We start from the raw sequence: 18,894 nt of genomic DNA on the forward strand, positions 1-18,894 counted from the left end.
CAAAGATGATCAGAGGATCTCCAGTTTGTCAACAAATGCATGAGAAAATGATTGAAATGTTTAAAAACAATGAACCTCAAAGAAAGATTGGAAGGGATTTGCACATTTCACCTCTACAGTGCATAATATCATTGAACGATTCAAGGAATCAGGAGGAATTTCAGCTTAAGCTGAACGCCCGTGATCTTCGATCCCTCAGACGACACTGCATCAAGAACCGCCACTCAACAATAGCTGATAGAACCACATGGGTGATCGATTACTCTGGCAAACCTTTGTAGAGCACTACAGTACAGAGTTACATGCACAAATACCACTTAAACTTCACTGTGCAAAAAAGAAGCCTTATGTTAACCATGTCCAGAAGCGGCGTCGACTTCTCCGGCTCTGAGGCATCTAGGATGGACCATCACAAAGTGGAAACGTATTGTGGTCAGATGAATCAGCATTTCAGGTCTTTTATTTCTATCTATCTGTCTGTCTGTCTGTCTGTCTGTCTGTCTGTCTGTCTGTCTGTCTGTCTGTCTATCTATCTATCTATCTATCTATCTATCTATCTATCTATCTATTTTTTACTAAGCGTAAGGTAGAAAACACCTTGGACAGGTTGCCATTCCATCTCAGAATAAACACACGCCCACAAGGCAATTTGAATAGCCTTAGTTAACCTGACTACACGTCTTAGGACTGTCATAGGAAACCGGAGCTCCCAGAGGAAACCCACAAAGACACTGGGAAAACATGCAAACTCCACACCGATCTTCTTGCTGTGAGGCGACAGTGCTACCCACCGAGGAGTCGACATGCTGCCCTGACTGGAAACAGCTAGACGAAACCACATTCACTGAGAATAACTTGTGCAAGACATTACCAGCTGGACCTTGTATAGGAAAATGCTCAAATTTAATTGTCATGTTACACTTTATAGCCAAAAGAATATGGACATTTCATGTGTTTTGACATCACACGTGTATAAAAAAGATATAGCAAAGGATTGACAGGTTTGGTACAAGAGTTTGAAAATTCAGTGGTCTTCACAGAGCGCTGACCTTAACCCCATCGAGCACCTTTGGAATAAATTGAAATGTCAAAGCTTTCTTATCCAACATCAGCCTGACCTTAGAAATGCTTTTTAAACTAAAATAGGCACGTTTCTACAGATACACTCCAAAACTTGTGTAGAGTCTTACCAGGAGTGTACAGGCTGTCAGAGCTTCAAGGGTGAGAGGGGTAACTCCATATTAATGCCCATGCTTTTGCAACAGAACGTCCAACAAGTTTATCACCAGATGTATTTATATGATGAGCCATATGTTTATAATTTTGCTAATACTTCAATATGTATGCATACACATGCAATTACAAGAGTGTAAATTGGACAAGTCCTTATCAGACTGAAGGAGTAAACAAGGGATTATTAGTGTTTGATGATAAAAAGCCAAGTTTTCCCTTTAGTGCAATTAGCCCGAAGAAATTACACTGCAGATTGAGAAACTGTGCCTGTCTTGAATCTTGAGCATGTGTGTTTTTGTTTTTTTTATTTAAGAAATGTCCCCCATGAGAATGGAAGAGAGACTTGTGTTTACCAGATGTACCAGATGGGGCTCAGATAAAGGACATGCACTGAATTTGACTTGAGTTTCTCCTGTCATCATGACACAACGAGCTATTTAATAATCATTACTAACTCGGCTCATATCTATAAATAATGGAACTCCACTCAAGGCAGTTCCAAAACCAAAAACGAAACATCGAATATATTTGTAATTTTTCTTGTAGTTTTGCTATTGTTTTCATTTTCAACACCAGGCAACAGGTGTTCTGACCGAACGCCGGTCCAGTGGAAAACAAATCAGCAAAATAATCAGGGATTAGGAAATCAACATGATTTCTTAAGTTTCCCATATTCTGTTTTGCCAAAAATGTTTTCCATACGGACTATCAACAATCAATTAGAATTTAATACAATTAATATTGTATTGGTGTTTATTGTATATTTTAGGGCTGTGTTTGCCAAAAAAAATCCTCTCGTGTCTACCTTCTTGCTATTTCATCTATTAGCTAAGAAATGAAACAAAGTGCCGCTCAGGTGGCGCAGCGGTAAAACACGGTAGCACACCAGAGCTGGGATTTCAAATACATCGTATCGAATCTCAGCTCTGCCATCCGACTGGGCTGGGTGGCTATATGAACAACATTTGGCTGTTGTTCATACAGGGAGAGCGCCGGATAGGTACTCCTGGTAACTGGTGCAGTTATGACCTCTGCTGGCTGATTGATGGCGTCTGCACAGAGAGAATTGATCAGGGTGTTGATCATTTATGGTTTGACTATTGAAGAACAGGGTGAAAGCAGTCTAAAAAGGTATGTAGATAAATAGATGGACTACAGTCAGTAATTGTAGAACTATATGTAAGTGGAGCTGATAAAATGGACAGTGAGTGTAGAAACAAGGAGGTGATTATAAACTGCTTTTCGATAATTTATTGGGATTTTTGTGTGTGTGTGTGTGTGTGTTGGGGGGGGGGGGGGGGGGGGGGGGTTAAATAGATGGATAATGGTTAACCCTTCTCAGGACTTTCCAAGTTTCCATGTATCTGGGTCCCATTTTCTTAGATTCCAGGAAAAGAGGTAGATCTTTGGTTGCCAGCCAGTTTTTCCCCTGGATGGAAAATTGGTGGCAGACATGCTATACATGGAGGGTGCGAGCCTTCTGTGCTGAAGGGACACCAACATAGACCTCTTGCTTGGAGGCTACCCAAATTGGCCAGAGCAGAGCAGCTCTCAGCTCTGCCATCCGACTGGGCTGGGTGGCTATATGAATAATGTTTGGCTGTTGTTCATACAGGGAGAGAGCCAGATAGGGACCTCATAACTGGCGCAATTACGACCTCTGCTGGCTGATTGATGGCGTCTGCACAGAGTAGAGGAATAACGCTGATCAGGGTGTGGCTGTCCGTGCACAAGGCTGATCGGCATGTGAACTCACCTCGTGCAGGTGAAAAGATGCAGTCGGGTACTGCTCACGTGCTCTCCTCAATCAGGGGCGGGGGTCAGCACCAGTAGAGAGGAAGCGTAATGCAATCAGGTAATTGGATACGACTAGATTGGGAGGAAAATTGGGAATAATGCAAAAAAAAAAAGAAGTAAAATAATGTTAAATAATAAAGAAGGGCCCGTGCATCAATTGTGACTTGAAATCAAAGCCTGAATCATTATTTTTAGATAATGATTGTGTACACATTTATGGTTTAAAATCCCCTCAGATTTACTGTAAGCCAGTTTATGCTAGCTAACTAGCTAGAAGACTGTATTAAGGTAACTGGCAACACAACTAGGGCTGAAACGATTCCTCGAGAAACTCGAGTAATTCGATTACTAAAAATCATCTAAGCAATTTTTTGCATTGAGGCATCGTTTAATCCATACAACTATATAGAGCTCACTGTGTTTCGCACAGAGGACTTTTACTTTTGCACAACACATTCACGCTGTGTACAGGTGACGTGACAAAGCAGAGGGCTGCATCCCAAATCTCATACTTAAACAGTACTTAAACAGGACTTAAACCGGGTACTTTTCACATACAGTTTAATGAATACTACGTATTTGCTCCTGCGTACTGTTCAGTATGAAAGTACGATTTCAAACACAGCTGAGATTTGATAGCGTGGACTGCAGAATGGAGAGAGAGAGAAAATAGTGAGGAGTGAACAGAGGACACGGGACAGAGAAAACCACAGAAAGTTTGAGATTATTTAAGGAAAAAACGAAAACTCAGAACAACATCCACACCATCAGAGCGTCTTGTTGATACGCTTACTTTTCTTCATAGCAACCGTCACAGGCTTTTTTGAAGGCTTAGGCAAACACACATGTACACGCACACAAATGCCAAATCTACCTCATCTAGGAGATACAAATGCCACAAAGCCTCCCAACAAAATATTAAAGGTTTATGTTATGCGTGAGCTGTAGTTGGAACTTAGTTCTGAAAGTTGCACAAATTAGAAGGGATGTTTATGTATTATTGTTTATCAATATTATTGCCTTAGTTTTAGGTTGTCTGTTTACATTTTAAAATAAATTTGATTTATTTTTTATGTATTTGTTTTTGCATTTCATAAATGTTCTCGTTAAACTGTCCTGTATGCAAGGGAAAAAAATGTACAGTTTGTTTTAAGAGACGTCTTATTTAATCTTACATGTGTTTATTTTTGCTTTTTATTAATGCAAAAGTATTTCTTATCCGATTACTCGATTAATCGCTGGAATAATCGATATAATTCTCGATTACAAAAATAATCGATATAATTCTCGATTACAAAAATAATCGATATAATTCTTGATTACAAAAATAATCGATAGTTGCAGCCCTAAACACAACACACAAATAGTTCTGGCTATTGCAATTCCGCAATGCATTTCTGGAATGTCAAGCATTTGTTTGTATAGTGTTTTTTCTTTTACAAAGAAAAAACAATGAAAACATCCAGTTCCAAAACTCCTAATGAGACTGATAGATGATTCACCACCGAGCTGATTCTAGACACAAGTGCAGTTTCTAAACAGAATCAAAACAAAGGGGCAGGAAAAAAAACAGTTACACTAACCGTGCAACTAAAAAAGGAGAAATATTTAACCGCCCAAGGCGGGATTCAATACGCCATAGAACGAGCACCATGCAGTGAGAGCTAGTCGACAGGCTGGCAAACAAAAGAACCAAGAATTTCAAAAAGATTGAGGAAAGTGAGCGAGGACAAAGAATAAAGGATACAAAAAAGGAGTCAAATATACACCCACCAGCCATAACATTAAAACCATTGTCCATTTTATCAGCTTCACTTACCTTATAGAAGCACTCTGTAGTTCTACAATTACTGAAAGTAGTCCTCCAATGGTCAGGACTCTCCCAGGACCCCCACAGAGCATGTATTATTTAGGTGGTGGATCACTCTCAGCACTGCAGTGACACTGACATGGTGGTGGTGTGTTAGTGTGTGTTGTGCTGGTATGAGTAGATAAGACACAGCAGCGTTGCTGGAGTTTTTAAACACCTCACTGTCACTGCTGGACTGAGAATAGTCCACCAACCAAAAATATTCAGCCAACAGCGCCCCGTGGGATGACCGACTCAAACAGCAGCAATAGATGAGCGATCGTCTCTGACTTTACATCTACAAGGTGGGCCAACTAGGTAGGAGTGTCTAATAGAGTGGACAGTGAGTGGACACGGTATTTGAAAACTTCAGCAGCGCTGCTGTGTCTGATCCACTCATACCAGCACAACACACACTAACACACCACCACCATGTCAGTGTCACTGCAGTGCTGAAAATCATCCACCACCTAAATAATACCTGCTCTGTGGTGGTCCTGACCATTGAAGAACAGGGTGAAAGCAGTCTAAAAAAGTATGTAGAGAAACAGATGGACTACAGTCAGTAATTGTAGAACTACAAAGTGCTTCTATATGGTAAGTGGAGCTAATAAAATGGACAGTGAGTGTAGAAACATAGAGGTGGTTTTAATGTTATGGCTGATCAGTGTATAGTCTTAAAACATTATTCTTTGCTTTTTGTTGAAGAGCACTCCACCAGCCAATCAAACATTCTGTACTTTGTATGGTAAAGCATATTGGTTTGATTTCTTTTCTGAACTACATATGGGTTTACAATTATGGGTTTAACAGCAGGTGCAATCATAGTCCAGCTCCAAGGTCTTAAATAATTTCTCTACAAACTCCAGCCAATAGATGATAGAGATGTCTCTGCTTTAATCATGACATTTATCTTCTCGATAATTGCTTTGCAAACCAATTTGCATTTTAATTTATAATGCTTGTTAATGGATTGTCCTCTTGGCACCACACATGGCCAGAACGGACAGGCTATTGTTGCCCTAGATAAAACGTGTCCTAACATAGACACTGTGGTGACTTATTCCTTTTTAAGACACCCAGAAATACACTCGATGGCATGTGGACACCTGACCATGAGCTTGTTTGACATTCCGTAACAAAACCAAAGGCATTAATATTGTGGCTATCCCATCATCCAATTTTCTTAAGAGGGTTTCTTCATATTATTAAAAAGCATTTTATAAGAGAAGGTCTGGCTTGCAATCGATGTGCCAATTATTACAGAGGTGGTGGGGTTGAGGTCAGTGCTCTTTGCAGGCCACTGGAGTTCATCCACACCAATCCCATCAAACCATGTAATTGTGGACCTTGTTTTAAACACAAAAACATAGCCATGCTATTATAATTATTATTATTTAATAATAAAAGAATGTCTTTGTATGCCTTTAACTTTGCGTTCACATACTTTTAGCCATATAGTGTACATTCATACTGACATTTAAATGCATAATTAAAACAAATGTTACATGAATAATAATCATACAGAAATATAAGGCACAAAAAAGCTAAAATAAGCCGCTCAGGTGGTGCAGCGGTGAAAACACACACTGGAACCAGAGCTGGGATCTTTCCCATGACTGGTGCAGTTCAACCTCTGCTGGCTGATTGATGCCGCCTGCACATGATGAGAAAAGAGTGCTCTCAGGGTGTGTCTCTACGTACACAGTGCTGAGCTGCACTGCACTCGTCAAAGTGTAGGTGACAAGATGCATACGGCATGCTGCCCATGTGTCGGAGGGGGCGTGGGTTAGCTTCATTTTCCTCAATCAGAGCAGGGATCGGCATTGGTGGAGAGGAAACATGACGCAATCGGGCAATTGGACGCGCTAAAAGGGAGAAAAAGGAGAAACATGCTTAAAAAAATACATATACTGTACATATATATATATATATATATATATATATATACACTAGTGCTGGTCATAAAATTAGAATATCATGAAAAAGTCGATTTATTTCAGTAATTCCGTTCAAAAAGTGAAACTTGTATATTATATTCATTCATTACACACAGACTGATATATTTCAAATGTTTATTTCTTTTAATGTTGATGATTATAACTGACAACTAATGAAAACCCCAAATTCAGTATCTCAGAAAATTTGAATATTGTGACAAGGTACAATATTGAAGACACCTGGTGCCACACTCTAATCAGCTAATTAACTCAAAACACCTGCAAAGTCTCTCAGTCTAGTTCTGTAGGCTACACAATCATGGGGAAGACTGCTGACTTGACAGTTGTCCAAAAGACGACCATTGACACCTTGCACAAGGAGGGCAAGACACAAAAGGTCATTGCTAAAGAGGCTGGCTGTTCACAGAGCTCTGTGTCCAAGCACATTAATAGAGAGGCGAAGGGAAGGAAAGATGTGGTAGAAAAAAGTGTACAAGCAATAGGGATAACCGCACCCTGCAGAGGATTGTGAAACAAAACCCATTCAAAAATGTGGGGGAGATTCACAAAGAGTGGACTGCAGCTGGAGTCAGTGCTTCAAGAACCACCACACACAGACGTATGCAAGACATGGGTTTCAGCTGTCGCATTCCTTGTGTCAAGCCACTCTTGAACAAGACACAGCGTCAGAAGCGTCTTGCCTGGGCTAAAGACAAAAAGGACTGCTGAGTGGTCCAAAGTTATGTTCTCTGATGAAAGTAAATTTTGCATTACCTTTGGAAATCAAGGTCCCAGAGTCTGGAGGAAGAGAGGAGAGGCACAGAATCCATGTTGCTTGAGGTCCAGTGTAAAGTTTCCACAGTCAGTGATGGTTTGGAGTGCCATGTCATCTGCTGGTGTTGGTCCACTGTGTTTTCTGAGGTCCAAGGTCAACGCAGCCATCTACCAGGAAGTTTTAGAGCACTTCATGCTTCCTGCTGCTGACCAACTTTATAGAGATGCAGATTTCATTTTCCAACAGGACTTGGCACCTGCACACAGTGCCAAAGCTACCAGTACTTGGTTTAAGGACCATGGTATCCCTGTTCTTAATTGGCCAGCAAACTCGCCTGACCTTAACCCCATAGAAAATCTATGAGGTTTTGTGAAGAGGAAGATGCGTTACGCCAGACCCAACAATTCAGAAGAGCTGAAGGCCACCATCAGAGCAACCTGGGCTCTCATAACACCTGAGCAGTGCCACAGACTGATGGACTCCATGCCACGCCGCATTGCTGCAGTAATCCAGGCAAAAGGAGCCCCAACTAAGTATTGAGTGCTGTACATGCTCATACTTTTCATGTTCATACTTTTCAGTTGGCCAACATTTCTAAAAATCCTTTTTTTGTATTGGTCTTAAGTAATATTCTAATTTTCTGAGATACTGAATTTGGGGTTTTCATTAGTTGTCAGTTATAATCATCAACATTAAAGGAAATAAACATTTGAAATATATCAGTCTGTGTGTAATGAATGAATATAATATACAAGTTTCACTTTTTGAATGGAATTACTGAAATAAATCAACTTTTTCATGATAAATCTAATTTTATGACCAGCACCAGTATATATATATATATATATATATATATACACATATATATACAGTATATATATATATATATATATATATATATATATATATATATATACAGTATATATACAGTATATATATATGTATATATATATATATATATATATGTATGTATATATATATATATATATATATATATATATATATATATAAAGCTACATTTTTTTTAGGATAACAGAGAATAAAGTTTAGTTTTTTACAACAATAGAAAACAAAATCATTACATGGTGGAACCTCGATTTAATGGACTACCCATTTAACAGATTTCGGATTTAACAGACAAAGAAAACTGGAAAACCAAATGTCCTGTCTGATTGTTTAAAATTCCAGCAAGAAGCCTCCCAAAACCAGTAGTTCATTAATTGTCCTCTAGCACATCTCTCCGATTACATGAGTGATAGAATTTATTTTGTCTGGAGGCTCACTTTGTTCTTGCCTTTTTCTTTGTGTTTTATGCTTAATTATTGCAAGTTCTAGTGCTTATGTATGCACCAGCACTGCTCCAGTAGCCATCAGTAGTGCTTCAGACTGTCCACTATACGATCACAGCAAAAAAAAAAAAACATCTTCATCACACAAGGCAAATGAAATTTCTCCCCAGTGGTACAGCACATCAATTGTAATATTTATTTACAGGTTTTACATGACATATTTACGTATCTATTTACAACCCCAAATCAGAAAAAGTTGGGATCTCCAGTTTGTCAACAAATGTGTGAGAAAATGATTTAAATGTTTAAAAACAATGTACCTCAAAGAAAGATTGGAAGGGATTTGCATATTTCTCCCTCTACAGTGCATAATATCATTAAACGATTTCAGTGGGTAAAGGCCCAAGCTCAAGCTGAACGCCTGTGATCTTTGATCCCTCAGACGGCACTGCATCAAGAGCCGCCACTCAACAATAGCTGATAGAACCACATGGGTGAGGGATTACTTTGGCAAATCTTTGTCAAGCACTACAATACAGAGTTACATGCACAAATACCACTTAAAACTTTACTGTGCAAAAAAGAAGCCTTGTGTTAACCACGTCCAGAAGCAGCGTCAACTTCTCTGGGCTCGGAGGCATCTAGGATGGACCATCACACAGTGGAAACATGTATTGTGGAAATTTTTTGGAAAAAATGGACGCTGTGTGCTCCGGACCAAAGACGAAAAGGACCATCCAGACTGTTATCAGTAACAAGTCCAAAAGTCAGAGTCTGTCATGGTATGGGGTTGTGTCAGTGCCCTTGGCAAAGGTCATTAACACTTCTGTGATGCAGCATTAATGCAGGAAAGTACATTGAGATCTTAGAGCAACATGTGCTGCCTTCAGGATGTCATCTTTTCCAGGGACGTCCATGTATTTTTCAACAAGACGATGCAAAACCACATGCTGCACACATTACAAAGGCACGGCTGTGGAAGAAGAGGGTACGGGTACTGGACTGGCCTGCCTGCAGTCCTGACCTGTCCCCAATAGAGAATGTGTGGAGAATTTTGAAATGGAAAATGCAACAACGACGACCCCTTACTGTATCTTAAGACATGTTTGCAGGAAGAATGGGACAAAATAAAAGCTGAAAAGCTAAATCACTTGGTCTCCTCGATGGAAAAGAATGGCAACATTACAAAATGTGTTTGGAATGTGTTGCAGGCCTGAAATGCAGGAATGGATGTTTATTAATAAAAAAAATGACGTTGACCAGATAAAACATGAAATATCTCAGGTTCATCCTGACTGCAATCAAATAAAAAGTAAATGTAAGTAACTCTGTGTTTTTTTATTATTTGCATTTCTGATTTGGGGTTGTACTATAATAAATGTTTTAACCTGACAAACCTGACAAAAGTGCTTTTAACTAGATCGCTTTCAATTTGTTAGGTAAACTAGCTATAATAACGTAATAAAACTTAAAAACCCAATGCAGCACAGTTTTACAGATACAACAAAATATTTTTTTCACAGTGTGATTGCATGTTTTTGTTGAGTTACAAAAAGTTAAGGACATCTTGAAGATTTTGTGGACATAAATATTATATTATATTATATAACAAAAGTTATAACTAGCAAAAATAATAAATAATTGGAGTTCATTGTTCAGTCCAGTCTGTGATAAGTCCGTTGTAAGAGTTCTGGACATTTTTGGTGCAAACACGCCAGGTTCCCATCACATCTAGGAGTAGGAGCAGCATTGCTGGCACTGCAGTCTCGACTTGCAGTCTTTAAGCTCGAGAGGGTAAACAGGTTTCCGTCAGAATCTCGGGGTTAAACAACAGAAGATGTTACAATGTGAAATCGTTACGAGTAAAATGTCAGTTTTACAGAGAGTAGCTTGTACATTCTCTGTTCCTGCCAAACATGTGACAGATGTGTTTCCCTACAGTGATAGATATCCACTTAAGAGTAAGGACTTTGAGGGCTAATAGGTCTTGAGCCATCATTTTCTCATTAAATCTATCTTTGTTTTGCTTTGGGATATTAACTGCATGATATGTACAAGAAAAAAAAACATGGAGTCATGGAGGTGCACTCCAGCATCTAATCTAAGTGCTATTCATCACGACAAGATTAAATTATTTTCCTAGCTGAACTAACACTTCGGCTCAGACCAAGCCCCGAGCCTGTGTGTTGTTTTAGTGAGGTCGGCCGCTGCAGCTCGAGCCAGGGCTCGGGTTATGTGAGAGCCACTGTGTCTGTTGCAGACGGGGCGGCTGAGCCTTTCTATTGGCCCCCAAGTCCAGGCCCTGTGTTTTGCTTGGCTGTTAGAGGCATAGTCAGCTGGTCTCCATGTTTTAAAAGTGGATGAGATAGTGTTAAAATATTAAAAAATGAGGTAAGTTCTCTTGACGGGGTGGTTCACGGAATTACACACACACCTTAAGCTGGGGCATTTTGCAGATGTTCTTGTCCAAAGCGACTTACAGAAGTTGCTATTGTTTTTGTTTTGTGAGAGTCTGTTCTCACTTTTTTCCTCTATTTCCTTCCGTCCCAGAGTTTTAATTTTTGTAGCTCTTTCCAGAAAACTTGGTACTATATTGCTGAAACAAGCAAAGAAAATCCCTAAGAATATAATATTGTATTGGTCCCTCTTTTAGCTGCCAAAACAGCCCTGACCCGTCGAGGCACAGACTCCACTAGACCCCTGAAGGTGTGCTGTGGTATCTGGCACCAAGATGTCAGCAGCATCTTTATCTCCTGTAAATAGTTAGGTGGGGCCTCCATGGATCGGACTTGTTTGTCCAGCACATCCCACAGATGCCTGATTGGATTGAGATCTGTGGAATTTGGAGGCCAAGTCAACACCTCAAACTCGTCGTTGTGCTCCTCAAACCGTTCCTGAAGCATTTTTGCTTTGTGGCAGGGCGCATTAAACTGGTACACTATGTGGTACACATGGATGGCAGGTTTCCCAGCAGAACATTGCCCAAAGCATCACACTGCCTCTGACGGCTTGCCGTCTTCCCATAGTGCATCCTGGTGCCATGTGTTCCCCAGGTAAGCGACGCACACGCACCCGGCCATCCATGTGATGTAAAAAAGAACGTGATTCATCAGATCAGGCCGCCTTCTTCCATTGCTCCGTGGTCCAGTTCTGACGCTCACATGCCCATTGTTGGCACTTTCGGCGGTGGACAGGGGTCAGCATGGGCATCCTGACTGGTCTGTGGCTATGCAGCCCCATACGCAACAAACTGTGATGCACTGTGTATTCTGACACCTTTCTATCAGAACCAGCATTAACTTTTTCAGCAGTTTGAGCTACAGTCAGTTTGAGGACCAGCCTTCGCTCCCCACGTGCATCAATGAGCCTTGGCCGCCCATGAGCCAGTCACCGGTTTATCACTGTTTTTTGATAGATACTGACCACTGCAGACCAGGAACACCCCACAAGAGCTGCAGTTTTGGAGATGCCCAGTCTAGTCTGATCCAGTCGTCTAGCCATCACAGTTTGGCCACTGTCTATAAACCTTTACTAAGGTTGACTAAGGAACCAATGGACTTTCACACCGGGCCATTTGGTGTTGAATAATTTGTTTTCTTCATTAAATAAAATAATGTAATTAAGTTCTCTTTTATTACAATTATGTTTAAATATCTGAACGCATTATATGAAATCAGATTAGATTATGATCACTATCACAGAAATATAACGTCTTTGTAATGTAAATGATAAATTCTGTTTAATTACTAGAGATTGACTCACTTTTATTACATACATTTATTATAACAGATTCCTCAGTATATATTAATTATCGATTTATTATTACATCTACTGGAATACGAATGGAAAAATATTACAGTAATTGAAGGAAGATTTCATCTATTCAGCAGAAAAGCATGTTTTACTTTAGTCTAGCCATTCCACAGCTGCTCAGTCTGTGCTGGACAAACCGAGCATGGTTTAAATTCCTCTACTGTCCCATTCCTGGTTTACGGTTGTAGAAACGGCACCCTTACCAACATATGGTCAGCAGCTGTCCTCCGACAGCGTGCTCGCGGACACCTGCATGACAGTCATGCACGAGCCACACACACGTCTAAACAGACTGTGTGCTGTTGTGACGACAGTAACTAAAGCAGGACTGGACACACACAGCGGTCAGTACTTTGGACGTAACTGGAAAGAGTGCTGGGTTATTTTACTGTTGATTAAAAAAAAATAGAATAAGTAAGTAATAGATTAGGTAAAAATGCAAATAAATAAAAAAAATTATTATTATTTGTTTAAAATAATGCAATATTTTTACTAATATACAGCACTGTGAAGTGTCCTTTATGCTAGCAGTTCTCAACCTTTTTTTCCACCAACCAACCACCTTGTGTTCCAAAAAATGTTCTCAGACCCCATTTAAACGGGTTATGATATTATTTATACATATCCAGGGAGGATGAGGGTGCTAGTTCTAGAGAAGCAATAGCTAAAACCCTTTTTCACCTATGCACTCTGCACAGGCACCTCTCTATCTGCCAATCAGGGTCCCTACACAGCGTTTGAAGACCCCACCCACATACTATAGTCTGGTCATCCCGCCCTAGCAGAGACATGTCTGCTGCAGGCACAGTCCATTATGCCCGCTAGATGGTGCCCTGTCGACCGGTGGCAACACCTAGTTTCTGACCGAGGAGTTCAAAATCTCGGCGCTGGTGTGCTAGCGGAATATCCCACTGCGCCACCTGGGCGCCTGTTAAATACTTTTAAATTTGAAGGAAGGTTTTGGAGTTAAAGGAACCAGTTAATAATCTATAAATAACGTTTAAGGTTATGTAATACAGTATTTCTCAACCTTTTTTCCTCTTAGACCCTGCTGTGATAAAAAATAAATAAATCTGGGACCCCTTTGCCACAGGTTATGATATTATTGTTACGCTTTCAGCAAGGATGACAAAAGGTTTGTGTTTTTGCTCATGGGAAATTTGATGACTTCATGATGAAGGTATCTTGGTATTTTCTATTTTTGGTTGATGTGGGTTTAGAGTTTACTTCTGGTGAACTGGTGGTGGGAGGTTCCTCACCTGGGTCTATTTCAACAACTGAATGCAGTTGGAAATCATTTATAGAGCCCATGTGTTGACCTTTACACTTGACAGATAGCTTGATATACTAAAACAATCCTTGAAGAAATCAGAACAAGCAATAAGGCACACAACATACAGACAGTTGAACAGCAAGCAGACCCAAGGCAGCAGAACAAAAGGGTTAGATATACAAACACTGATTACAGACTTTTTAGGTGTTGGACAGGGGTCAGCATGGGCACCCTGACTGGTCTGTGGCTATGCAGCCCCATTGACACCTTTCTATGAGAACCAGCATTAACTTCTTCAGCAGTTTGAGCTACAGTAGCTCGTCTGTTGGATCGGACCACACGGGCCAGCCTTCGTTTCCCACGTGCATCAATGAGCCTTGGCCACCCATGACCCTGTCACCGGTTTAGCACTGTTCCTTCCTTGGACTGTAATTCCTGATGCTGGTTGGTGTGTGTAGAGTTTAGGGAGTTCTTTCTTTAAATGTGTTTGTATGAACATGAATCTCTTTTTGCCTGATTCTATTTCCTAGAAGAAAACAGATTATGTTGTCAGAAACTTCTTATCCAAGTCCCAAAACTGCACCACTTGAATTAAAAACAGTGGGTGAAGATGGAAAACATCATTGATTTCAATGAAATGTAACATTGTAACCGATTTCAACCAATTAAAATGTCCTTAATTAAAATATTTGACTGCAGATGTGGCTCTGACTGGGTGTGACACTAATATTTTGTTTAAGAATCACATTTTTGCATATAATCCAGTCAAACTCACATTTTAAAGTAGCATCAATTTTACATTTAAAAGAAATTGTAGAGTAACCATTTAATTTAAACACTCTATTGCTGGTGTTTTGTATCATTACATCCTGAACCACAATGACCCTTATTTGTCACATGGTTTGATCGTAATGACTTTGCCCTTTCTTTATTCATGTCACATCCCTTGCCAGATTATGATGGTGTCATTGAGCTGGACTAAGAGGAGACAATTTCACCTCTATTTGTATACGTTTTCAAAAAGGTCAACTGATTAATACGTACTAGTAGATACACTACTTAGACAGTGGTATCTTGAAACCTGCTGTCAGTTGGTTGTGGGAGTAGCGTTGAGTTCCAGGTTATCCCATAAGGTTATCCCACAGGGAAACCTGTGGAAGTGCACATATTTTAGGCTAATGTAAAATAATGGGGTTGTTTTTGACACTTATACACTGACAATAACACAAATGTAATATAAAAACACTAAAATACAATTACGGTGGCATGGGTTCGCTGCCCAGGTGGAGCGGTCTGGGTCCTTTTTGTGTGGAGTTTGCATGTTCTCTCCATGTCAGCATGGGTTTCCTCCAGGGGCTCTGGTTTCCTCCCACAATCCAAAAACATGCAGTCAGGTTAATTGGAGACACTGAATTGCCCTACAGGTGAATGGGTGTGTGTATGTGTGTGTGTGTATATGTGTCTGCCCTGCGATGGACTGGCACCCCATCCAGGGTGTTACTGTGTGCCTTGCACCCACTGAAAAGCTGGGATAGTCTCCAGTAACAACCCCCCACCCCCCGCAACCCTGATTGGATAAGCGGTTAAAAAAAACTTTAGCTTTACTTCTACTATTGTTTCCTTGCTTGTTAATCATGGATATGCTTGATCTTGTAGTACCGTATTCTATTCAGTAAAGGCGCATTTACATGAGAAGCAAAATAGCTAAAAAGCGAGGAATTTCATTAGTGGAGAGAACTGATCAGTAATAATTAAGAGAGATTTATTTTTTCTATGTTGTTCTTTTAATACATTAAGTTACATCGAGCTTTATTTTTTAAATAAGCATTGTAGACTCTCTCGAAAAAGCTGATTCTCACAATCTCTCAGAACCCAGAGCTATAACACAAGTTTAAAGGTAAAACAGGAGGAAAATCCAGCTAAACACAGATACTTATGGACACACTCAGACTGGATTTGATGGTTATTTTACACAAATGCAGATTCGTCTCATATTCGCACTTGATGAATATAACGGCAGTCACACACACGTCTAGTTTAAGGAAAACGTCGAGTTTAAGGATGCAAATTTCTTGACGAAGGGCGTCGAGTTTCAAAGATTTTGAGTTTAGAGGATGTTGAGTTACAAGGTACCACTGTATAGTTCGTTTTCTCCCAGTTGATTTAGAAAAGTAAATTTAGTAAACACCACTTTGCTAATTTAATAAAACAGTGGATTGGCTGTTTAAAGTCATTTACAAAAGGTCTTTCATCAGTATGGACGTACAAAGTGAAAGAGCATTCAAAACAAGGGATAAGTAAGGGATCCAATTACACTCCTAAGGTTACAACACCAGTTTAAACATACACCGATCAGCCATAACATTAAAACCACCTCCTTGTTTCTACACTCACTGTCCATTTTATCAGCTCCACTTACCTTATAGAAGCACTTTGTAGTTCTACAATTACTGACTGTAATCCATCTTTTTCTCTACATACTTTTAACCTGCTTTCACCCTGTTCTGCAAAAGTGAGGACCCCCACAGGACCACCACAGAGCAGGTATTATTTAGGTGGTGGATCATTCTCAGCACTGCAGTGACAATGACATGGTGGTGGTGTGTTAGTGTGTGTTGTGCTGGTATGAGTGGATAAGACACAGCAGCGCCACTGGAGTTTTTAAACACCTCACTGTCACTGTTGGACTGAGAATAGTCCACCAACCAAAAATATCCAGCCAACAGCTCCCCGTGGGCAGAGTCCTGTGACCACTGATGAAGGTCTAGAAGATGACCAACTCAAACAGCAGCAATAGATGAGCGATCATCTCTGACTTTACATCTACAAGATGGACCAACTAGGTAGGAGTGTCTAATAGAGTGGACAGTGAGTGGACATGGTGTTTAAAAACTCCAGCAGCGCTGCTGTGTCTGATCCAACTCATACCAGTAGAACACACACTAACACACCACCACCATGTCAGTGTCACTGCAGAGCTGAGAATGATCCACCACCTAAATAATACCTGCTCTATAGTGGTCCTGTGGGGTCCTGACCATTGAAGAACAGGGTGAAAGCAGGTTAAAAAGTATGCAGAGAAACAGATGGACTACAGTCAGTAATTGTAGAACTACAAAGTGCTTCTATATGGTAAGTGGAGCTGATAAAATGGACAGTGAGCTTCTTACAGGAAATATAAACAATCGGAGCAGTTTTCCAGATTTTGTCTGTTAAATCTGTTAAATGGGGGTCCATTAAATCGAGTTTCCACTGTGTATTTAAATATTTAAAATGTGCTAAACAAATGATAAGAATATTAAAAAATATTGTGTACATGAAATAATGTAATGGCCAAAAGTAAGTAGATACCTGACAATGAGTTTGTTGGACATCCAATTGTAAAGCCATGGGTACTGATATGGAGACTTTCCACAATCTATTGCCACAAGATTGGAAAACCTGTTTATTTAGCAATCAATATGGCTTAAAGGTGTACTTGTCCAATGGCTTTCTAGTATTTCCTATTAATACCCCCTTGAGTGTCCAGTCATTCTAATTAAAATGGCTTATTTAATGCTAAGGATGATCCATAATCCCTCCTAGTGTTTTTCTATTACTGGGGATTATGGCATTACACAGTATTTAACAATGCCCACTCAGAGAGACCCCACTGTTTGGTAATGGACATCTTGCAACATTGTAGGTAATCTTGGCACCTTACAAAACACTTCAACACTGTTTGAGATCTCATCAGGCACTCATGAGGTGGTTTTGTTTAATATTCTTAAACACAACAAAAGCCGAGGCACTATTAGTCTCATCTGGAGGTAACGTGGCATTTCAAGTCGTTGGATATATAAAGGGGCAAGAAAACCATCACTGTCAAGCAGATTCAAAGAAGGATCATCAGAAAGCAGCAGAGCAACGAACCAGAACTGAGCAGAATGAAGCTTTCCATGTTCTTCGTCTTTGCCGCTGCGTTCTTGTACGAGTGCCCGCTGAGATCCAAGGCGCTTTCGATGGCCAACCCGGAAAAGCTGGACCTCGATCAAGAGACTCTTCAAGAAGGACTGATTGAAAACACTGCAGGCTCTAGCCCGTCTAAGATCCTTGTGGTGGCAGACTTCAACCTTCTAAAGACCTTGAAGGCTCTGGACAGGAACGTCCTACAGCAGATTCTGCCAGAGAGGATCCTGAGCACCGAGCGGCGAGACGTGAACCCGGACCTCGGCTCCAGCATCGCCATCATCAAGAGGGACTCTATGAGGTGCATGGTGGGAAGGGTGTACCGGCCGTGCTGGGAGGTGTAGTTCCTGTACATGGACATCATGGCTGAGAAAACCGAACTGTACCATTTCTGATCCTGTTAAACACTGTCTTCATGTCAGTTATCTGAATCATAATTTCTGCTTCTATATATCTGCAATTAAACTGTACAAACACATTTTTGTGTGATGATTTTTTTATTTTAGCATTTCTAGTTCATTAAGCTTGAATGTATGTGGTTGATGTTATTATTAACCTGTGTAGTCATTTATTTACATTAATATGTATTGCTGCAACTGCATCTAAACCTAGATTATAAAGGGGGTGTTATGCTAGCATGCTCATCAAAGAGTGATTATTTGACAGGATTTGGCAGAGGCTGAGAACTATATACAAAATTGAAATACAAAAATACAAGACAAGGCAGGAACAGAACATGGAACAAAGTGAACACAAACAATACACACTGTGAACACAAGGGGGAGCTACACTATCAACATGAATGACTAGGCTAAAGGCTAATCCTAAGCTAACAGCTATGCTAATAATAAACGCTAACTAAGAAAAATTGTACCAATCAAGGAATGCTAAATTCTAAGCTAAAGCTAAGCTAACTGCTAATAACAACACGAGGGGCAAGAAGGAATTTCAGTGTGTAAAGGCCAAGAATGCAAGCT

General features: G+C 40.2%; 1 protein-coding gene across 1 annotated transcript; it reads left to right on the top strand.

Annotated features, from left to right (window-relative positions):
* The first annotated feature begins 17,895 nt into the window (after positions 1-17,895).
* Positions 17,896-18,383, top strand: pmchl (pro-melanin-concentrating hormone, like). Its single transcript, XM_062988939.1, has one exon. It carries the CDS (start codon positions 17,896-17,898, stop codon positions 18,259-18,261), a length of 366 nt encoding a protein of 121 aa, XP_062845009.1. The 3' UTR covers positions 18,262-18,383.
* The last annotated feature ends 511 nt before the right edge of the window (positions 18,384-18,894 follow it).

This window comes from Trichomycterus rosablanca, chromosome 26, assembly GCF_030014385.1.
Source record: "Trichomycterus rosablanca isolate fTriRos1 chromosome 26, fTriRos1.hap1, whole genome shotgun sequence".
NCBI classification, from domain to species: Eukaryota; Metazoa; Chordata; class Actinopteri; order Siluriformes; family Trichomycteridae; genus Trichomycterus; species Trichomycterus rosablanca.